At 45.8% G+C, this 24,043-nt stretch overlaps 1 protein-coding gene across 2 annotated transcripts in view; it reads left to right on the top strand.

The window, feature by feature from the left end:
• Nucleotides 1-14,578, top strand: part of NCAPG2 (non-SMC condensin II complex subunit G2) — a 265,879-nt gene extending 251,301 nt beyond the window's left edge. For both annotated transcript variants that reach the window (XM_075315453.1, XM_075315452.1), the window contains 3 exons: nucleotides 9,430-9,530; nucleotides 12,947-13,049; nucleotides 14,370-14,578. In XM_075315453.1, coding sequence (XP_075171568.1) covers nucleotides 9,430-9,530; nucleotides 12,947-13,049; nucleotides 14,370-14,421 — 256 coding nt within the window. In that variant the 3' untranslated portion in view covers nucleotides 14,422-14,578. The remainder of the gene's footprint in view (nucleotides 1-9,429; nucleotides 9,531-12,946; nucleotides 13,050-14,369) is intronic.
• Nucleotides 14,579-24,043: the final 9,465 nt, after the last annotated feature.

The following is a 24,043-nucleotide window of genomic DNA, read 5'->3' as shown; positions in this document are numbered from 1 at the left end:
AAACATTGTTTCTCAATATAATATCGAATGAGAGCGGTCTCAGGATCAGAATCCTGATCAGCTATCTCCGCCTCATCATACAGAGAGTCCTGCTGGGACCCTGACCAGTGTGATGAAGTCGAGGGTCGCTAAAAAATATGGGTGACCCACCCTTTTTAATTGTCCTGGTTTGAAGCTGTTAAGCATCCATCGGGTTCCTCTCAGTTGTTGGTGTGCTGACTACTTCCCTGAGCTGTTCTGCCGGGCGAAGCTAGCACAGAAGCCTGCAGCCTAGATGCTGCTCTGTCTACCATCCTGGAGACGACAGAACCTTCAGCTGAGAAATCCCAATTGGGTGTATCCTGTAGGTGACCCTGCAATCAAGAGGTTATTCTGACCGCCTTAGGCCCGTTTCACATGTCAGTGAAAAACACTGACGTTCTTCACTGACGTGTAAAACACGCACATGTCCCTCCGTGTTCCGTGATTCATGGCACACGTGGGTTGTCAATGTGCAATCCGTGATCCATGATTGCATATAGACATTACTCACCTGCCTTCGCTCCTGCTGTCCATGGTGCTGAATTCCTTGGGTCTGCAGCGTCCGCCCACCGCTCTCAGCAGCTACTTCCTGGTCGGCTATTCCTGCTCTCATGAATATTCATGAGCCAGGCAGGAGCTGCCGAGAGCGGAGGCTGCAGAGCGAATCGCAGGCAAGGTAAGTTGAAAATATTTAATATGTCCGTGATTTTCTGGTAAGTGTTTCACGGATCACTCACGGATCACAGCCATAGTGTGGTCCGTGGGTCATCAGTGATGCCAGAAAAAAACTGACTTGTCTCCGTGCAGAATCACGGCCACGGGTGTACGCTGCACGGAGACACGTTCAGTGAAAAATCACTGACGTGTGAGCAGACCCATTGATTAGAATGGGTCTGCGTGTGTCAGTGATTCTGATACGTATAAAAAAAAAGCACAAACGTACCAGAATCACTGACGTGTGAAAGGGGCCTTACAGAGTGTGAGTCAGATCTACCAGCTGAGTGAATCCCACAGAGGACTCTGCAAATCAAGTAGTTTTTCAGATCACCCTTTCTGAGTGAGTGAAACCTTCCAGATAAGATTGCACAACCAAACAAATTCCACAGGTCATCCTACAACTCTGAAACTATGTGGACCACCTCCCACACCAGGTAAGGTGGCACATGCAAAGATGATCCCGAAACACTCTACCTCTTTACTAGGTGAGTCAGACCTGCTGGACGTTCTCTCTATAGAGCGCATCACATATTTAGTGATCTACAGGTGCTCAAACACCTTCCTGTTCAGAAGGCTGTTGACTTTTCGGATCAGGATTGTCTGACTAGGATTAGGGAACTCGGGCCTTAAAGGTCACTTTTCTGATGTTTAATTTAGCACATTTCTCGTAGGTGGGAACCTATGGGCTCTGCTCGTAGTGCAATATCCTTTTTAATGTTTGCATCCTGTTGAACTTGGGTAGACTCCTAAGAGCCAGGTTATTCCCTTGGCTATCCTGGTCCAGCTGAATTTATCGTTTAGTCCAGGGGTGAGGACTGTCTGTTCAGGCAGGAATGACTCACAGTCACTGTATTATTCCCCGTGATCCAGGAGCGCTCTGAGTTTCTGCTGCCCTTTGATTTCCTCCCCCCCTTTTTTGTCCCACCTTTTCACTTTTAATGAGGAGATTGCTCTCCTTTCTTTGCGTACTTTGCCCCTCTTCTCCCTGAGAAGTTCTGACATAGCCTGAGCGATAGAGATATGCCAGTTTCTCACATCTCCATTCTGATGTCTTGTGTGGTCATTCTAGTGTTCTCTGCAGGGGTCTGATCGCCTTTTGGGTGACCATTGCTCGCTGATTAGTTGAGCCATTAGTGAGCCTTTTAGGACAGGTGTTAGTGTTCCCCTATTCAGAGTTGGGGAGTACTCTGCTTGGGATATGAGAGCTTCCTGGGCCATTCTTCACCAGGCCTAAGTTCTGCAACTATGTAGAACAACTGCTTGGTTATAGGTGCATAACTTTGTAACTTTTATAGGGTTTCCACCCTCATTTCTGCAAGTCTTGGCAAAAAGATTCTGTTGGTGACAGTTGCCCAGACAGCAGCTTGAGCAGAAGTAGGATACTTCTATGGTCAGAGTATATTTGGTTTTCATTTGCATCCCAGAGATAGCTTTAGGATGTCCCATGGTTCTCTGTCCTCCAATGAAGCAACTGAGAAAAGTAGATTTTTGGTACTCTCCATAAAATCTGTTTCTCGTTCGTCTTCATTGGGGGACATAGCTCCTTCCTCTGTGTGCCCGGCTGGTCATTTATTTATGTTGTCCTTCTCTCGGTAGTGTTGTTGTTTCTTTTTCCTTTGTGCCTTATTTCTTTGACTGATTCTCTTATTGCTATCTCACTAAACTGAGGAGGCTGGGTGTCGGCAGACAAGGTACAGTCTGCTTGTGAGGAGGCAGTTTTTAGTTCTATGTAATATCTGTGTCTGACACCAGGTGGCAGCAGACTATCCCATGGTCATGTGTCCACCTATGTAGACAAATGAGAAACCGATTTTACTGTGATTACCAAAAATATACTTTTCTTGTTTGCCAAATTAAAAATCAACATTATTACGTTTAAACTAGAGAAAAAGCGGTAAAACTGTAGCTAGAGAAACCGAAGACTTTACATGAAAAGACTACTTGTAGCAGCAGCCACCAGGGGAGTATAGGAGCATTCTGCATAATGTTACACATTCGAGGGGGCGTGGCCTGCACGCTGATGGCCACGGCTGCTTGAAGGAGAGCTCTGTGCTGACAGCAGGATAAACCGGCTCCTATCAGCTCACAGATAACAGGATTACCAGCTACAGGAGGTGTGAGTAACCCCAGCCCCCAGCTATGCCTAAGGGGAGACGTAAAAAAACTGGCACTCCAGCCAAACTGACAGACTTCTTCCCCCTGGATAGGGATCTCTCCTCACCAAGCAAGATGGCTTCCCACTCAGCTTCTTCCCACTCCTCACAAGGAGAAACAGGCTGCTTGAGAGGCTGCACAGCCATTCCTCTGACAGAGGAAACAATGCAAGCTCTGCTGAAAACGCTGAGGGCTTCCTTGCAGGCTGATCTCAGAGAAATAGTAAGAGAGCTCAAGGAAGAGATTAGGTCTCTAGGGGTTCGCACAGAGCATGTAGAAACTAAGGGTATGTGCGCACGTTGCTTTTTACCTGCTTTTTTGCTGCTTTTTCTTCTGCGCTGTTTAATGCCAAAATGGATGTGTTCTTCTATTCAAGCAAAGTCTATGGGAATTTGGGTTTCTTGTTCACACTAGGTTGTTCAAAATGCTGCCTTTTTGAGGCAGAACTTTGGTCAAAAACTCAGCTTTTCAAAGAAGCAACATGTCAATTGTTTTTGCCATTTGGGTTTTGCACTGCAAAGCTGAGTTTTTGACCAAAGTTCTGCCACAAAAAGGCAGCATTTTGAACAACATAGTGTGAACAAGAAACCCAAATTCCCATAGACTTTGCTTGAATAGAAGAACACATCCATTTTGGCATTAAACAGCGCAGAAGAAAAAGCAGCAAAAAAGCAGGTAAAAAGCAACGTGCGCACATACCCTAAAATGGCTGAATTTGCAACATCACATAACAATCTGATAGATGCTAACACAGCTTTGGAAAAGGAGGTGGAGGCACTAAAACTTAAAATCAGTGATATAGAGGACAGATCCCGAAGAAATAACCTAAAAATCAGAGGGATTCCCTCATCAGTAGCAGATAAAGACCTCCAGGAATACTTCCACAAGTTTCTGCAGCTTATACTCCCTGGATGGGACACCAGAGACCTGATAGTGGACAGGATTCATAGGGTCCCTAAAGCCAAAGGCATAGATCCAGCTCTGCCTAAAGATGTCCTGGCTAGACTTCATTTCTATAAAACAAAAGAAGCTGTGCTTCACACACTGAGGGGAAATCCAGCCCTGCCAGACACTTTCATGGGACTAAAAATCTTCCCAGATCTTTCTGCTGCAACTCTTAATAAAAGAAGAGAATTTGCCCACCTTTCTAAACTCCTTAGAGATCAAGACATCAAGTACAAGTGGGGTTTTCCGGTGAAGATGATAATTTTCAAAGATGGAGGCACTCACATATGTCATACTCTTTCTCAGCTGGGCAAATTGCTGGATGACTGGGGAATAGCCCACCCACCAAACCCTGGTGGGCAGGAGAATCATAGAGGCCCTCCAGACAGGATTAACCCTGAATGGTCAGTAGCTTAGCTGGGACTCCTTCCTGCTTATGGCACCTGCTGCCCCTGCTCCTGTGACACGGGATGTCACGCAGCCCCCCTGATGTTCTCGCCTATGGCGAGCGGTTCTACACCGGGCACCCTACTCGGGGCAAACCGGTGTTGTTGGAATTTTTTTGTTTTTGTTCCTCTTCTCACAAATGTTCCTTAATTTTTTCTGGAAATTTCTCTCAATTCCTTGCTGGTCTAGCCCCTCTCATCCCTGATGGCGTTCCTAGGAATTCAAACCCCCCTGCGGCTCCAATATGAGAATTAAGATATTGTCTATTAATGTGAACGGACTCAACTCCCCAGCAAAAAGGTCAATGATGTGGAGAGAGGTGAAGGCATCTAACTGTGATATAGCGTGCATTCAGGAGACCCACCTTCTTTCCACAGATAATAAACGGCTACTTCATCCAAGCTTCCAACACACCTTTTTTGCTAATGACTCAAAAAAAAGAGGAGGAGTGGCCATTTTAATAAAGAACTCAGTGGCCTTTAAATTGATAAATGTCAGTTATGGAGCGGATGGAAGATATATTATTTTGTCTTGTTATATCAACAGCGTCCCTTATACCTTGGCAACGGTCTACTCCCCAAATTCATCACAATTGACCTTTGCTAGGAAATTTTTCCAAGTATTCAAAGATACTGCCACAGGGGCGGAAATCATCTGTGGAGACTTTAATATACCTGTAATACGCTCCATGGATTGCTCCAACACCGGCATCCCACATGCTAAGGAACTTAAGCATCTCATCAATGAATTCCATTTTCATGACATCTGGAGATATTTGCACGCATCAGAAAGAGACTATACATTCTTCTCTTCCAGGCATCGCTCATACAGTAGAATTGATTTTTTTTTTGGTCGACAGCAAATCTATAAGTAATTGTGTGGCAGCTGATATTGGTTTAATTACTTGGACAGATCATGCGCTGATCTCTTTGTCTGTTCAGGGTAGCTTTAATGTTCAAAATTCCCCTAGGTGGAGACTGAATACCAGCTTGCTTGGTAGGCAGAAGGTACATGATGAAGTAGAGTCAGTGTTAACAGAATATTTTAAACTTAATAATAATGGGGAAATTTCTGACGAGACCCTGTGGGCTGCTCATAAAGCCGTAGTCAGAGGGCAGCTCATAAAAATAGCCTCCATCCAAAAACGGAAAAAAGACGCAGATATTAAATATATATTAACCCGTATTCATCACCTTGAATTCCTGAATAAAGCCAAAGCATCCCCTAACTTGACTAAAGAAATTGTAACCCATAGATTCCAATTAAGATCCCTACTCCTGCAAAAATACTAACATAATCTTAAAAAAAATAGATCGACATTTTATGGTATGGGGGATAGAGCGGGGTCCTTATTGGCAAGAAGGACGAAAAAACGTGAGATCCAATCTAAAATAGAATTCCTGAGGGACCCGAACGGAACAATCACTAGACATCCCATTGAAATAGCAGAAGCATTTGCGAAATACTATGAGGCCCTGTATAATCTAAAATATGATTCCAATACGTCACAGCCGACTCAAGTGGATATACAGGGTTTCCTAGACACCCTGGATCTTCCCCAGGTCTCAGATGAGCAATTAGAGGAACTTAATCTTCCCTTTACTACACATGAAATCCTAGGTGCCATCAAAATGACTAAGTCTAACTCTGCCCCGGGCCCCGATGGGCTGCCATACGAATATTACAAACAATTTACATCCACTCTGTCCCCCTTTATGTCAAAAACCTTCAATTTTTGGCAAAATAAAGGGTCAATTTCCCCAGACAACTTAGAAGCGATAATTATCACGCTACCAAAGCCAGGGAAACCTGCAGACACCCCGGGTAATTTTAGGCCCATTTCACTCCTAAATTGTGATGTTAAAATTTATGCCAAACTAGTGGCAGATAGACTTCATAAAGTGATCCCGACCTTCGTGGCTCCAGACCAAGTTGGGTTTGTGACAGGGAGGCAATCTAAGGATGGCACCAGACGGATGCTTGACTTGATTGGACTGGTGGAGATATCGGGTGAACCCAGTGCATTCCTGTCTCTTGATGCTGAAAAAGCCTTTGACAGGGTGCACTGGGGATACCTGGAGAGAGTTCTAACAAAATTCGGATTCTTGGGGAAAATCAGGTCATCCATTCTAGCCCTCTACTCTTACCCAAATGCGTCAGTGTTGGCATCGGGGTTTCTGTCATCTAAATTTCAAATAAGTAATGGCACCCGCCAGGGGTGTCCATTGTCTCCCGCTATTTTTGCTTTAGTGGTAGAACCTCTGGCGGAAGCTATACGAAAAAACATAGCCATTTCTGGTATAAGAGTTGGGGAATTTGAACATAAACTTGGTTTATACGCAGACGATGTGATAATTTCCTGTTCTAACCTTGCAGTGTCGATTCCAGCAGTGGTGAACACATTATCAAACTTTTCTAAAGTGTCGTATTATAAGCTTAATGCGGCAAAGTCTTTGATACTGCCGTTTAATGTACCGGTGGAGGCCAGGAGTGCGCTGGAGGGGGCCTTTCAATTCAAATGGTGCGACAGGGGGATACCTTATTTGGGTATTAAGCTGACACCATCGCAGATGTTAATTAAAGAAAATTTGGAACCTCTGATCCAAAATTTAGAAAAGGAATTGGGAAGGTATGAAAAAATATCATTGTCCTGGATGGCCAGGATACAGTCCTTTAAAATGGTTTTCTTACCCAAAATATTGTATGTGCTCAGATGCCTTCCCATCAAAATTTCTCACAAAACCATGATGAAACTTCAATCGTTGACTAACAAATTTGTCTGGGGTAATAAAAGGGCTAGGGTCGCAGGTAAAGTGTTATACCCCCCATATGACTTAGGGGGATTGGGCACCCCAAACATAACGGCATATTATAAAGCCTTACTAATTGAATCACTAAAGGAATGGTGGCGTCCAGGTAATTCACATAGATGGGCTCAGATTGAAAATTTCCTGTCCTGCCAGGGCTCGGTCAGAAGAATGATGGAAGCAGAATATTTGAGCCGTTCACGGTTCTCCCCGTGTGTTCCCACCAGGTCAGCCTCCCTGGAGGTCTGGCGAAATGACTTGATTCATAAGATTCAGATTCCTCTTTCAGAGATTTCCCTCAAGTCGTTGGAATCTCAAATCCCCTTTTTGAATCTGGCCAGGTGGGAGGGATCGGGTATTACAGTGCTGGCGGATCTATACTCTGATATGGGTGTTAACCCCTTTAATGAAATAGTACGGGAACACCCCTCTTTAAAGGGCTGTTTCTATCAACACATCCAAATTAGTCATTTTCTGGCCTCTAAATTTCCTCCAAAGTCGAATCCTCTGTTACCTACAACAAAGGCTTTGGTATTTAAAAAGATAATTAAATCCAAAGGTATCTCCTCGACATACAAATGGCTCAATAACCCCCCCGAAGAGCAAAAATCTCCTTATATGAATAAATGGGACGTGGAGTTGAGTGTCTCTACCTCTCCTTCAAACTGGCACTCGGCATCAGCAAATATCCAAAAATATTCCAAGTGTATAAATCATCTGGAGCAACTGAAAAAAGTACACCTGCGATGGTATCGGTCCCCAGCCAACTTAGCACAGTTCCTCCCAAATTATTCGCCACATTGTTGGAAGGGCTGCCTCCAAAGGGGTACTCTTGGTCACTGCTGGTGGGCTTGTCCCAAGGTTTTCTCGTTCTGGTTGGAGGTGTTTGGCCTGATGGGTGAGCTGACAGGCAATCGTATTAATCCGAATCCGGCTCTGGCAGTGCTAAACGTGGGTATAGAGGAGTTCTCTTGGGAATCCAGGGGTTTATTAGTTCACATTCTAGTAGCTGCCAGATATTGCATAAGTTTGCACTGGAAATCCCCAAAGACGCCTACATTAGTTGAACTATATAACCGAATTAATCTCCAATGCCAATACGAGTTCTGTCTGGCTCACTCCATCCGCGCCAAAACCAAAATACTTCAGATTTAGAACACGTGGCTAAACTCTGTATATGCATCCCCTGTCAGGCATCTGTCTCCAGGGCAAACTGTTGATAATTAAAAACGGGTCAAATAGGGTCAAAGAGTGTGTTACGCTGGGAGTTCACCCATACCACATGTCAATAGTCAAGGTGTTTAAATTTCTGTTGTTGTTACTGCTCGGGCTACCCCGAAACGCCATCCAATTCCCTCCCTCCCCCCTCCCCCTCCCTCTCCCTGGTTGCTTCCTTGCAACCATCCATGGTTCTCCCCCTCTCCCCCACCTCTCTCTCCCCTCCCTTTTCTTATCTTCCTTTCTTACTCTCTGGTTCTGGTTGTTTGGATCCCTCATTTTGAGGATTAAAGAGTAAATTGGTAGGTTGACTCTATACGTATTGGGTATTGATTAACCTAAAAAAGTTGCAACTTGCATCAGACACGATTGGTGGTGGTGTGACCAGGAAATGTGAATCATAATCAAAGGTGATACTACCACATGTTACAGCGTTGTTTTCTTTGTGTATTATTGCCAATGATACCTGAATTTCTCCTTTTTGTAATGTAACTTCCTACAATAAAAATTGATTGGATTAAAAAAAACAACAACATAATGTTACACATTCAACTCTATACACAGTATGCAATGAGCTCCCTCTAGTGGTGACTACAAACACCAAACATGTTATGGTAAAATTTGTCTATACAGTAGGACCCGAGGCTTCAAAGGATTGTTCACATTTAGACAGACATGGTTGCATTTCTTTCAAAGGTTGCATGTGGTATTACACCCATATATATTACCCATCTGCTTTCTTCTATACAAATTTGACATCTGTTAGTGGGTTCTTTGTTGAAATCATAAAAAGCTTCTTCCCACCACTAGCGGTATCCACTGTCAATGTTGCTGGCTCTACTTTGGACCTCACCCCTTACTCTTCCACCCCAATACGTGATGTAAAGGTCTATCACATATGAGAAAGTGGTTTAAAAATCCCTTTTGGATCCTAAAGTCTAAAAGTGTAAGGACTATGTGATATTTTATGATTGCAGTGGCAACGATCCTAGTGGCTATCTGGAGCCTGAGAAACCAAACTGTTCACACAAAATATGACACTTGTGATTTATTTAAGCTTTTCGAAGCTGAAGTAGTCATGGGCACTCATTTATAGGTTTCCATTTTGTATCTTTTGCAGTTCATTTATAGGGGAATTGGCGGAGTGCATTGCAGTGGGAGAGATTGAAGGAATACAGAGTCTGACTGCATCCTTATATATCATTATGGTCAGCTCCAAAGGTAGTGTGCATCTTGAAAATAATTGCATATTAATATGAAATGTACTAATTTATGTATAAAGTGAAAGTGCATCCCCCCCCCTTATCATGTTTAGGTCCAAAATTTTATACAGATTATTTTCTTAATAATGGCTAAACCTCATTTTTTTTTCAGATGTAAATATCCAGATCCTCTGCATGGCCTTAGTGGGGATCTGTCAGTAGGATCAACCCTCTTAAGCCATCTATATGGGCATACACATCATAGGAAGCTGAATGAAATGATACCTTGATATCTGCAATCCGATGTCTTATTCCAGAGATATCCACATTTTTCTTGATTTCTAAATAAGATGTTAAGATCTGTGGTCCAGATCTCCCTGATAATCTGCCTCCAGAGCTTATTTTAAATGAAAGGGGACATTAGCAATGTGAGACATGTAATGACTGACAGTCTGCTTTCCTGATTTACATGTCTCACACTGGTAACTCTCTCTCAATTTCAGTTAAAATAAGCTTAGATCTTACTGACAGATTCCTTTTAAAGCTAAATAATAAAATTCCATCTTCCTTCAGCCACCACCATAGAGGGAGCCTGAGGCCAATATTTGAACCGAATGAATCAGGCTTGATCATATAGAAAAATGCGCTTAACAACAATTAACATTCAAAAAATGTTATTGCATCTTTAATAAATTAAATTATCTTTTCTTAAGTGGTGGGACAGCTCAAGGGTGCACTGAGCATCTGAGTTATTTTGTTCCGACAGACACCCTTTTAATTAACGGGAACCTGTCAGGTCCCATATGCGTTCTAACCTACAAGCAGGGTGATGTGTGGCCTAGAAACCCCTTCCTACCCATCCCTGTGTTGTAATATTGTGTAACATGATTTAATAAAAAAAGGTTTTCTAACTTACATCTTATCTATGTAAATAGGAGATGGTCTAGTCCCCTGGGCATTGCATTGCCCCATGGGCATTTACATGCTTTCCGTCGTATCACACCCCAGTGGGCGTGATACCATGGATATACAAGAACAACATGCACTTGTGAAGCCGGCAAGTAAACACCCGGATATGAAGGCTGCGCGAACGGCAATTGCGCACGTGCAGGATCTCCCGGAGCTGTACTTGGTATCACACCCTTGTGGACGCGATACCATGGATTAACATGAGAGACTTCATCGTCAGCGCCTGGAGATCCCGCGCATGCAAGCTTGCCGTTCGCGCAGGCTTCATATCCGGGTGTTTACTTGCCGACTTCCCAAGTGCACGTTGCTCATGTAAATCCATGGTATCATGCCCAATTTGGTGTGATACCACGGAAAGTATGCAAATGCCCATGGGGCAATGCAATGCCCAGGGGACTAGACCCTCTCCTATTTACATACAGTCATGGCCAAAAGTTTTGAGAATGACACCAAAATTATTTTTTCACATGATCTGTTGCCCTCTGGTTTTTAATTGTGTTTGTTTACATCACATACAGAAATATAATTGCAATCATATTATGAGTACCAAAAGGTTATATTGACAGAATGATTTAATGCAGCAAGTCAATATTTACAGTGTTGACCCTTCTTCTTCAGGCCCCCTGCAATTCTCCCTGGCATGCTCTCAATCAACTTCTGGACCAAATCCTGACTGATAGCTGTCCATTCTTGCATAAGCAATGCTTGCATTTTGCCAGAATTTGTTGGTTTTTGTTTGTCCACCCGTCTCTTGATGATTGCCCACAAGTTCTCAATGGGATTAAGATCTGGGGAGTTTCCAGGCCATGGACCCAAAATCTCAGTTTTGTTCCATGAGCCATTTAGTGATCACTTTTGCTTTATGGCAAGGTGCTCCATCATGCTGGAAAAGGCATTGTTGGGCGCCAAACTGCTCTTGGACAGTTGGGAGAAGTTGCTCTTGGAGGACATTCTGGTACCATTCTTTATTCGTGGCTGTGTTTTTAGGCAAGACTGTGAGTGAGCCGATTCCCTTGGCTGAGAAGCAACCCCACACATGAATGGTTTCAGGATGCTTAACAGTTGGCATGAGACAAGACTGGTGGTAGCGCTCACCTCTTCTCCTAATAAGCTGTTTTCCAGATGTCCCAAACAATCGAAAAGGGGATTCATCTGAGAAAATGACTTTACCCCAGTCCTCAGCAGTCCACTCCCTGTACCTTTTGCAGAATATCAGTCAGTCCCTGATGTTTTTTCTGGAGAGAAATGGCTTCTTTGCTGCCCTCCTTGAAACCAGGCCTTGCTCAAGCAGTCTCCGCCTCACAGTGCGTGCAGAAGCACTCACACCAGCCTGCTGCCATTGCTGAGCTAGCTCGGCACTGCTGGTAGTCCGATCCCGCAGCTGAAACCGTTTTAAGATACGGTCCTGGCGTTTGCTGGTCCTTCTTGGGCGCCCTGGAGCCTTTTTGGCAACAATAGAAGCTCTCTCCTTGAAGTTCTTGATGATGCGATAGATTGTTGACTGAGGTGCAATCTTTGTAGCTGTGATACTCTTCCCTGTTAGGCCATTTTTGTGCAGAGCAATGATGGCTGCACGTGTTTCTTTAGAGATAACCATGGTTAACTGAAGAGAAACAATGATACCAAGCACCAGCCTCCTTTTTAAATGTCCAGTGGTGTCATTCTTACTTAATCATGACTGATCGCCAGCCCTGTCCTCATCAACACCCACACCTGTGTTAATGGAACAATCACTAAAACAATGTTAGCTGCTCCTTTTAAGGCAGGAATGCAATGCTGTTGAAATGTGTTTTGGGGGTTAAAGTTCATTTTCTTAGCCAATATTGACTTTGAAAGTAATTGCTGTTAAGCTGATCACTCTTTATGACATTCTGGAGTATATGCAAATTGCCATTAGAAAAACTTAAGCAGTAGACTTTGTAAAAATTAATATTTGTAGCATTCTCAAAACTTTTGGCCATGACTGTAGGTAACATGTAAGCCATAAAACTTTTTTATAAAATCATATTACGCAATATTACAACACAGGTATGGTTAGGAAGGGGCTACTAGGCCACACATCACCCTACTTGTAGGTTAGAACACATATGGGACCTGACAGTTTCCCTTTAAGTAAGCAAACCCCTGACCACTGTAAATATATGGTAAGAAATTAACTGGCCCAAACAGTTCAACTGATTTAGACTTGGACATTAATTTTAGATCATTGTTGGCAAATCCTGCCTCCCGACTGACCCAGTACTTGCTTTGGGAGGTTAGGAGCCATAAAAATGTCAAGAATAAAACCATTCCAAGAGAGTACCTATAGCCTCAAGGAGAATATGTTGTGTGCATTTTATGCTATTATGTGCTGTAATAAAACAAGTCAAAATGGACTTGTACTCAGATCATTAGGATTGTAAAGATCTGTTTCTTCATTATAATTTGTAAGTATGATTTTAATATAAAAAAAACTTCATCAATTAGGTAAAGCCATGTCTGCTGCCGCCAAAAATACCGCATCAATTATTCACCGGAAACTGAAAACGTACAGAGAAATCACAATGGAAGATGATGACAATCTGGAAAGGTAAATTGTTAGAGGGATACGTAAAGAACAACCTTTTAAGATCCGCTATATATTCCTAAATCGTTTATTTCATAAAAAGCCCCAGTGGTGTCCAGTTAGGCCTCATGTATAGGAGCATAAAGACGGCCCCTGGGTCATGAACTAGATGCATTCTGTTGGCTGGTTCGCAATCCGAATGTGTATTTGTAGCTGAAAAGAACTGTCTTAAGCTATGTGCCCACACTGCGGAAAATTCGCGGAATTTGCCACGATTTTTTTTCGAAAATTCTGCAGATTTCTTAAAAATCCGCAGTACAGAGAGTCCCCAGCCATTTCTATGGCATTTTTGAACTACTGTGCCCATGCTGCGTATTTTTCCACAGCGGAAATAATGCGGATTTCCCTGCGGAAAAATCTGCAGCATGTCAATTATTCCTGCGGATTTTTCCGCAAGATCCCATACTTACCTGCATTGATAGAAGACACCAGAGTCACTTCCTCCAGTGCAGAGGAGCGCGGTGGAGCCAGGAGCAGGAAGCAGGAGGTGGGCGGGGCCTGCACAAGCTTCGGTCATGTGACAGCCAGAGCTAGTTCAGGCCCGCCCACCTTCTCCTGCAAAGTGCAGACAGACACGGCCAGAGAGTGAAGTGCTGCGTGATGGAGGTAAGTATGAACTCACCGATCACTCAGCACTTGTTCTGCATTGAGGATGCAGTGCCGAAGCCATGGTAATGTATCCTCAATGCAGAATGACCGTAGCATATCCGCAGGACATTCCACAATACATCCGCAGCATGTAAACAGACCACGTTGTGCTGCGGTTTTCTGGGAGCTCCTGTGGAACTTTCCCCGTGGGCACATAGCCTTAAAGTAATAGTCACTGCGCTGCCCTCCATCCGGTCCTCTTCCTCCCGGCCTTTCTACTATAGACCAGGACACTGCATACAGCAAGTGATCTTACTGTGTGATATCACAATAGCTAACTATAAAGCCACCTACATCCATATACTCCGCGTGTGAAACGTTGTTGCATAGAAATATAATATCATGGCTGTTGGGATATGAAGACAGGTCTGTTCCTTCATGTGACCTCATCCACTAATCACAAACCTCATAGATTCGCCCTCCGCACATGGTGAGATCACATTGTCAGGACACCTTTATACATATTTGCCTGTAGTGAATATGATGGAGGGTCGACCACATTATGATGATCCGGATACAATGTAGTGTTATGTACTTGTAGTGACGTAAGAGGAAGTCTCCGCGTGTTCTTATCTGATCTGCATCTGCCGCACACTGGACTGACATGCAATAATGGAAGTGTCTTTTTCTTTTCAGGGCCATTTATGAATCATCAGTGAAGACTTTAGATCAGCTCCTACTGGCGTAAATTCACTACCGGAGAAAATCTGCTGGCTTATATCACACTTGCAATGTACAGATTATTAACTATGACCATTTGGGGGGAAGGGGGAGTTTTTTTTTTTTTTTTGTAAAGTTCTGTTGTATTTTTACTGTTTTCTCATGTTGTAAATTTAAAATATAATCTTAAGTAAGTTGTTGTTTTTTTTTTGTTTTGTTTTTTTTTGTGGTTGATGCTTTTCTTATCATAAACAGTATGGCAGGATTACCACCGCTTCCCAATAGAAAGCCTGATTTCCCCATCAATCATCTCAGTGTTTTCCACAGCAACTCTGACCCTTCTAGGTACCAGGGGCTGCTGATAAGTCTTTGGCTTTACCCAGAAAAAAAAAACAAGAAAGATTGGATGAGGAAACTTTACATTTATTCCACATACTCTCCACTGATGTCAACACACTTCTTACATCAGTATTCCAAGTTCTGTAAGCCTAGCAAAAAAAAGGATTCGGTAGTGCCTCAAACCAGGCATTCATAGCAGCCATGGCCTCAGAAATAGTGTGAAATTTGGTACCCTTGAGGTGTTTCTTTAGGTTTGAAAACAGATGATAGTTTGAGGGAGCTAGATCTGGTGAATAAGGTGGGTGATCAACCAGCTGGAAGCCCAGCTCTGCCAGTTTTGCCATGGTCGCTTGTGCAGTGTGAGTGGAGGCGTTGTCTTGCAGGAACAAGATTCCTTTGGACAGCTTGCCACGCCTTTTGGCCTTTAGAGCTGCCTTCAATTGGTTCAAAAGTTCAATGTAATACCTTGCATTGATGGTGGAACCCTTTTGAAGGTAGTCCACTAGCAGCATCCCTCCTTATCCCAGAACACAGACTCCATCACCTTAGTGGCTGATTTTTGCACCCTGAACTTCTTTGGACAAGGAGAACCAGTGTACCGCCACTCTTTTCACTGTTCTTGTTTTCAGGGTCATACAAATAAATCCAGGTCTCAACCATAGTAACCAGTCGATCCAGGAAGTTCTCATCAGTCTGGAAACGCTGACAAATGGACTGGGAAGTTTTCACTCGCTGCTTCTCTGATCTGTTTTCAAACATTTGGGGACCCACTTTGCAGATCACTTCCTCATGTCCAAATGTTCATGGATGATGACACAAACATGTTCACAGGAAATCCCCATGATGGCTGCTATGGCTTTAGCTGAAATTCGTGGATTCTCCAGTATGAGGTTGTGCACAGCATCGACGATCTCCGGAACCAGAACCACTCTCGGTCATCCAGGACGTTCCTCATCATTGGTGTTAAAGTGGCCCGTTTTACATTTGGCAACCCAGTTCTTAACTGTGGAATATGAAGGGCATTGACCCCGAATGTCTGTGACATATCACCATGAATATCCTTCACAGACTTTCCTTGCAGAAACAAGAATTTTATCACTCCCCTGCTCTCAGTTGCTGGAATATCGCATTAGACTCCTCCATTTTGTTTTCTTGCGTGCGTAGAACACTGTTGCCATAAGCAACAAACACAACATTTTGAAAACATATATTAGACACATAAGGCTTTCATGTAATGTAACATTTGTTACCATAGAAACAAAAAAGATCACACAGCCAAAGACTTATCAGCAGCCCCTCCTAATGCTGGCATGGACCTGGCTCTACGTAATACGGTAATCATAAGTGAAACATAATAGTCCTTATGTATGAAAACCAGTGGAGGAAGGGCCTGGAGGAGAGGTTCCCAACCGTTCTTACCTTGAGAGCCACATTAGACTCTGAGAGGTGGTCAAGAGCCCCATCTAGGCCCCCGCCCAACAGTAATGACAGAGGTGACCATTACTGATATGAAACAGCCAAAGCTTCCCTTAAGAAGGCACACCGAGACCTTGTGCCCTATCCCATATAGGCAGTATAGTTACATCCAAGGGTTTCCACTTTACCCTCTTTTTAGTTTTTGTATTAAGGTCACCCTCCACACCAATTATATCCAGCTTCAACTCCCCCCTCTCCCAACAGTATCGTCCTATCTCCAGTGTAACATTTATTTCTCTCCTCGCCCCCAAGTGCGATTATATGAACATTAAATATTTGCTCATCAGTGCAGAGCTAGTCATAAAAGTCACCATCCGGAGTCCAGCGCTTCATAGCTGTTTGCTTTACCAGGTGCTAATGCACCAAGATGGCAGACAGCTGTGAGCCACACATCTTGGGCCCGTGAGCCACATTTGGCTCCTGAGCAACAGCTTGGGGGCCCCTGGAATAGAGCAACTAGTTAGATTTCACAATTCATCTTTGGAGAATGTCGTTTCGTTGGAGATGTGTGTCTAGAAGAGTCACTGTACTGGAATGCATTACTCTATTTACAGCTATTTTTTTTTAGGAACATTGCCCTCTGGGTAGATGTGTAGAATTTTAGCCAACTGTTTTGAGCCTATAGATTTCTTTAATGTATACCTTGGAGCTTTAACCCACGTATACGTCAATCTTCTTGTCTTTTGCTAATGCAGTCTAATTTACTCTCCAAATCCATCTATCTAGGACCTAGTGTAAAGGGACATAATGAGCATTTCTGATCATCCTGCACTTAGTATGACGTTAGCTAAGATCTGACATATGAGATGAGAGAGGACATCAATGGAGGTTCGAAACAATTATAAAAGTTTCTCCGTGATCATTGAGACCTCTACATGACCGTGAAAACCTGGTAGTTACATCATGCTATCAGACATAGATATGAAGTGCAGTTAGTGAGTGTTGTGGATACAAAAGAAGAGGAAAAAAGCCAGTAAGAACTTTAATCCAGATCATTAGTAGATTAACACATACTGATAACATTAGTGTGCACATGAGGAATAGCACCATTTCTGGCCATTATGCGTTAGATCCTGAAGAGGGGAAAAATGCAGGAACGTATCTAATTTTCAGTTGTCTCAAAGAGAGTGTGAGGATATTACCTGTCGTGATGTCTGCCATATACCATACAACACAGATGGATTCCTGTCCTTCTTTCTCTGTATCAAACAGACGCAATCATCAGCTTATGATATTTATACAGCAGTACTGAGCATTGTAGCTGCGAATTCAGCTCTGGAGTGAAATATATTGGTTTAAAGCTGCAGCTCAGTCTTCCTGTTCTCACTGCTGAGTGCTCCCCCTCCCTGCACATTCTCTATAGGTTTTAATAGGAGCTATAACCTGATGCCTGCATCCAATCCCTAAGACACAGGTGTTTTTTCGAGGTGGATGGTAAGTTTCTAAAAGCAGGGGAACAGGAAGAAGTGTCTCATAAGTGTGCAAAAAGTTTCAAATTTCTTTGTCGCTCTATTGGGAGACCCAGACAATTGGGTGTATAGCTACTGCCTCCGGAGGCCACACAAAGTATTACACTTAAAAGTGTAAGGCCCCTCCCCTTCTGCCTATACACCCCCCGTGGGATCACGGGCTCCTCAGTTTTCATGCTTTGTGCGAAGGAGGTCAGACATCCACGCATAGCTCCACTGTTTAGTCAGCAGCAGCTGCTGACTATGTCGGATGGAAGAAAAGAGGGCCCATACTAGGGCCCCCAGCATGCTCCCTTCTCACCCCACTTTTGTCGGCGGTGTTTGTTAAGGTTGAGGTACCCATTGCGGGTACGGAGGCTGGAGCCCACATGCTGCTTTCCTTCCCCATCCCCTTAGGGCTCTGGGTGAAGTGGGATCTTATCGGTCTCCAGGCACTGAGGCCGTGCTCCATCCACAGCCCCTGGGAATCTGCTGGACTTGGAGCTGAGTATCCTCAGGGACATGGCCCTGCTACGTTGAGGTACTCTGTGTCCCCATGAAGGGGACCGCGCACAGACACACGGCAGCACTGCTGGGTGTGTTAGTGCGCCAGGGATGGCGGCGCTGCCCGCACTAGTGCCATCGCACACTACAGCGTGCTGGGTGTGTTAGAGTATTGAGGGACTGCCGCGCTAACCGCCGCTGCCATTTTTATCTCAGGCGCGGCTGGGACTTGTGGTGCGCCGGGGACTTCCGCGCCGACCAGGGCTTATATGCCGGGCCGCGCTTATCACTCTAGTCCCCGGCTTTTGCGGCCTACTCTCACTTCGTTACCGCCCACTGGCCTGCCAGTCAGGGTAAGGGCGTGACGCTGCACAGCACGGCAGCGCTGAGAGATGGAGCATGCTTTGCATACTCCACCCCTCTCACTGTACACAGTGTGAAACCGGATTCCCGCACTTTCTGGGGCACGCCCACGGCCTCCTCCTCTACACAGGACGCCGGCAGCCATTCATGTCAGTTTTTTCTGTGACTGAGAAAAGAGACAAGTTTGGGAAGACCCTGGCATGGATTCTGGTGGTCACACACCCGCTGTGACCGGGCGGTAAGCAGCACCTGTGGTGCTGACCCCACTAGTGCCGAAATGCACATATAGATATATGCTTGTACGCTATACATTGCACTGTTCGGTCGCACTTTTGTATTTTGGCTATATACCCTCCTTGATGGTCGGGGGAGATAACAGCATATCGTCTGTGAAAAACAAGGGTGCAAAAGCACAGGTTTTTCTATGCAGCCTGTACAGCATGTACGGCTATACTGCCGGCAGGTTCCACGGACCCCAATTGTATGCAATGCACGGCCCTTGTGGAACTTACTCAGCCGGAGTCTCTGCTAATGGTCCAGGTGATGGGGACGGAGTTTGCAGTATTTACTTCAGACTTTCTGAGACTATGGCTAACATACTAGAAGCCTTGCAGTCCAGACCGGTCCCTCAGACCATGGGCTCTGTTGATTCATTGCCCCTGGTCCCCCCCCCCCAGTTGGTACAACAAGGTGCTCCTGGAGTGTCTCAGGGATCCCAGGGTGAGGGGTCTGACTCGGACCGCAGTCCCAGACCCCCTAAGCGACCTCGCTGGGAGCATCCCTCGACGTCACCGCATCATTCAGGACTCTCTCTATGATAAGGCGGAGGTATCTGATCAGGATTCTGATCCTGAGAATGTTCTCTACCTGGATACACCTGATTGTGACACCGTAGTGAACGATCTTACGGCGTCCATCAACCATATGTTGGTTATTTCTCCCTCAGCTCCTACGCCTGAGGAGTCAGCTTCTCAGCAGGAGAAGTTCCGTTTCAGGTTCCCCAAGCGTACATGGAGTACGCTTTCTGGATCACTCTGACTTCAGGGAGGCAGTCCAGAACCACCAGGCTTGTCCAGATATCGTTTTTTTCAAAACGCCTTAAGGATACACGTTATCTCTTCCCTTTTGACCTTGTCAAGGGCTGGGTTCAGTGTTCCAATGTGGACCTCCTATCTCCAGCGGCTAAATCCTTCACTCAAAGATGCCACTGACAGACAGATGGAGCTCTGGTTGAAATCCATCTATGAAGCTATTGCCGTGTCTTGCTCCAGCTTTCGCAGCCGTCTGGGCGCTCCAAGTGGTCTCAGCGGCTCAAGCGCAAATTGAGGTAGTCACACGTATGTCTGCGTCGCAGGCTGCGTCTTTAACGTCTCAAACGTCAGCGTTTGCGTCATACGCCATTAATGCTGTCCTGGACTCGGCGAGCCGGAAGGCGGTTGCGCAATTCAGTGGTAATACACAGAGCCTTGTGGTTGTGGGAATGGAAGGCAGATTCTGCTTCCAAAAAAGTGCCTAACCAGTTTGCCATTCTCTGGCGACTGCTTGTTTGGTGAGCGACTGGATGAAATCATCAAACAATCCAAGGCAAAGGATACATCCTTTCCTCAGGCTACACCGATCATACCCCAACAGAGGAGGGGACAGTCGAGGTTCGGTCCTTGCGGGGCGCAGGCAGGTCCAATTCTCCTCGTCCAAAAGGCCTCAGAAGGATCAGAGGAACTCCGACGCGTAGCGGTCTAAATCACGCCCTAAAAAGACCGCCGGAGGCGCCGCTACCAAGGCGGCTTCCTCATGACTTACGGCCTCCTCACACCGCATCCTCGGTCGGTGGCAGGCTCTCCCGCTTTTGCGACACCTGGCTGCCACAAGTAAAAGACCGTTGGGTGAGAGACATTTTGTCTCATGGTTACAGGATAGAGTTCTGCTCTCGTCCTCCGACTCGATTCTTCACAACATCCCCGCCTCCCGAGCGAGCCAAGGCTCTGCTGCAGGCGGTGGGCATTCTGCAGGCAGAAGGAGTGGTGGTCCCGGTTCCTCTTCAGCAACAGGGTCACGGTTTCTACTCCAACCTGTTTGTGGTTCCAAAGATGGACAGGTCCTTCTGTCCTGTTTTGGACCTAAAACTGCTCAACAAACACGTAAGGACCAGGCGGTTCCGGATGGAATCCCTCCGCTCCGTCATCGCCTCAATGTCCCAAGGAGATTTCCTAGCATCGATCGATATCAGGATGCTTATCTCCACGTACCAATTGCTCCTGAGCATCAGCGCTTCTTGCGCTTCGCCATAGGAGACGAACACCTTCAGTTCGCGGCACTGCCGTTCGGCCTGGCGACACCCCCAAGGGTTTTCACCAAGGTCATGGCTACAGTAGTTGCGGTCCTCCACTCTCAGGGTCACTCAGTGATACCCTACTTAGACGATCTGCTGGTCAAGGCACCCTCTCAAGAGGCATGCCAACACAGCCGCAACGTTACTCTGGAGATTCTACAGAGTTTCAGGTGGATCATCAATTTTCCAAAGTCAAATCTGACACCGGTCCAATCGCTGACATATCTTGGCATGGAGTTTTCTTACTCTTCCAGCGATAGTGAAGCTTCTGCTGGACAAACAGCGTTCACTACAGACAGGGGTACAATCACTCCTTCAAGGTCGGTCACACCCCTTGAGGCGCCTCATGCACTTCCTGGGGAAGATGGTGGCAGCAATGGAAGCAGTCCCTTTCGCGCAGTTTCACCTGCGTCCTCTTCAATGGGACATCCTACGCAAGTGGGACAGGATGCCGACGTCCCTAGACAGGAACGTCTCCCTCTCTCAAGCAACCAAGGCTTCCCTTCGGTGGTGGCTTCTTCCCACCTCATTATCGAAAGGGAAATCTTGCCTAACCCCGTCCTGGGCGGTGGTCACGACGGACGCGAGTCTGTCAGGGTGGGGAGCGATCTTTCTCCACCACAGGGCTCAGGGTACGTGGACTCAGCAAGAGTCCTCACTTCAGATCAATGTTCTGGAGATCAGGGCAGTGTATCTTACCCTAAAAGCGTTCCAGCAGTGGTTGGAAGGCAGGCAGATCCGAATTCAGTCGGACAACTCCACAGCGGTGGCTTACATCAACCACCAAGGTGGGACACGCAGTCGGCAAGCCTTCCAGGAAGTCCGGCGGATTCTGCTGTGGGTGGAAGCCACAGCACCCACCATATCCGCAGTTCACATCCCGAGCGTAGAAAACTGGGAAGCAGACTTTCTCAGTCGCCAGGGCATGGATGCAGGGGAATGGTCCCTTCACCCGGACGTGTTTCAGGAGATCTGTTGCCGCTGGGGGATGCCGGACGTCGACCTAATGGCGTCTCAGCACAACAACAAGGTCCCGGCATTCATGGCGCGGTCTCACGATCACAGAGCTCTGGCGGCAGACGCCTTCGTTCAGGATTGGTCGCAGTTTCAACTCCCTTATGCGTTCCCTCCTCTGGCACTGTTGCCCAGAGTGTTACGCAAGATCAGGTCCGACTGCCGCCGCGCCATCCTCGTCGCTCCAAAATGGCCAACGAGGTCGTGGTACCCGGATCTGTGGCATCTCACGGTAGGCCAACCGGGGGAACTTTCAGACCGACCAGACTTGCTGTCTCAAGGGTCGTTTTTTCCTTCTGAATTCTGCGACCCTCAACCTGACTGTGTGGCCATTGAGTCCTGGATCCTAGCATCTGCAGGGTTATCTCAAGGGGTCATTACCACTATGAGACAGGCCAGAAAACACACATCTGACAAGCTCTACCACAGAACGTGGAAGATATTCTTATCTTGGTCCTCTGCTCAGGGAGTTTCTCCCTGGCCAATTGCCTTGCCTACTTTCTTTCCTTCCTGCAATTCGGTTGGAAAAAGGTTTGTCGCTCGGTTCCCTTAAGGGACAAATCTCAGCGCTCTCTGTATTTTTTTCAGAAGCGCCTAGCAAGACTACCTCAAGTACGCACGTTCCTGCAGGGGGTTTGCCGCTTAGTCCTTCCTTACAAACGACTGTTAGAACCCTGTGATTTGAACAGGGTGCTGATGGTTCTGCAGAAACCACCATTCGAGCCTATGAGGGATTTTTCTCTCTCACGCCTTTCGCAGAAAGTGGTTTTCCTAGGGACAGTCACTTCACTTCGGAGAGTGTCTGTCGGGGCAGCATTGTCGTGCAAAGTCCCCTTCCCGGTGTCTCACCAGGTCAAGGGGTTCTGCGTCCGGTTCCGGAATTTCTCCCTAAGGTGGAATCCCCCCTTTCATCTCAATCAGGGTATCCGTACCCTCTGTTTGTCTTCATCCAGTTCACCAATGTGAAAAGGATTTGCACTTGATTAGATCTGGTGAGAGTACTCAGACTCTTCATCGATCGTACGGCGTCCCTGCGCCGCTCGGAAGCACTCTTGTCCTTGTCGCTAGCCAGCGTAAAGGGTTGCAGGCTTCCAAATCAAGACTGGCTCGGTGGTTCAAGGAACCAATTCTCTAGCTTATTGTGCTGCTGGCCTTACGGTTCCCTCAGGGCTGAAGGTCCATTCTACCAGAGCGGTGGATGCGTCCTGGGCTTGAGGCACCAAGCTACGGCTCAGCTTGTGTGTCAGGCGGCTACCTGGTCCAGCCTCCACATTTTCACGAAACACTGTCAGGTGCATACCTATGCTTCGGCGGATGCCAGCATAGGCAGACGAGCCTTCAGGCGGCGGTTGCCCACCTGTAGAAAGGGGCCGTTTTACGGCTCTATTACGAGGTATTATTTTACCCACCCAGGAATTGCTTTTGGACATCCCAATTGTCTGGGTCTCCCAATAGAGCGACAAAGAAGAAGGGAATTTTGTTTACTTACCGTAAATTCCTTTTCTTCTAGCTCTAATTGGGAGACCCAGCACCCGCCCCTGTTTTTTTGTATATACATGTTGTTCATGTTGAATGGTTTCAGTTCTCCGATATTCCTTCGGATTGAATTTGCTTAAACCAGTTTATTGGCTTTCCTCCTTCTTGCTTTTGCACTAAAACTGAGGAGCCCGTGATCCCACGGGGGGTGTATAGGCAGAAGGGGAGGGGCCTTACACTTTTAAGTGTAATACTTTGTGTGGCCTCCGGAGGCAGTAGCTATACACCCAATTGTCTGGGTCTCCCAATTAGAGCTAGAAGAAAAGGAATTTACGGTAAGTAAACAAAATTCCCTTCTTCTCTGATATATTACAAAGTTTCTTGTATTTGCTTGTGACCATTTCAAGAAGCCCTCCTATGAAGTGTTTTATATTTTTTTTAAATCAATTAATCTCTGTATATGTGCATGTAGCATGAATGTGTTAACATACTCACCTACCGCTGCTCTCCAGGATCCAGCGCAGTTCTGCTCCTCTTCTTAGTGACATTGCCGCTCTCCAGGTTACAGAGCTGGAAGGTTTTTTTTTTTTGTTGTTGTTTTTTTTTTTATATATACACAATGTCTACAAATCATCAGAATGAGGCTCCATAGACTTACTGTACATTGTAAAACAGACTTCCAGCTCATACAGAGTGAGCCG

The sequence above is a fragment of the Anomaloglossus baeobatrachus genome, chromosome 6 (assembly GCF_048569485.1).
Source record: "Anomaloglossus baeobatrachus isolate aAnoBae1 chromosome 6, aAnoBae1.hap1, whole genome shotgun sequence".
Classification (NCBI taxonomy): domain Eukaryota; kingdom Metazoa; phylum Chordata; class Amphibia; order Anura; family Aromobatidae; genus Anomaloglossus; species Anomaloglossus baeobatrachus.
This window is presented reverse-complemented; position numbering and strand designations above follow the sequence as displayed.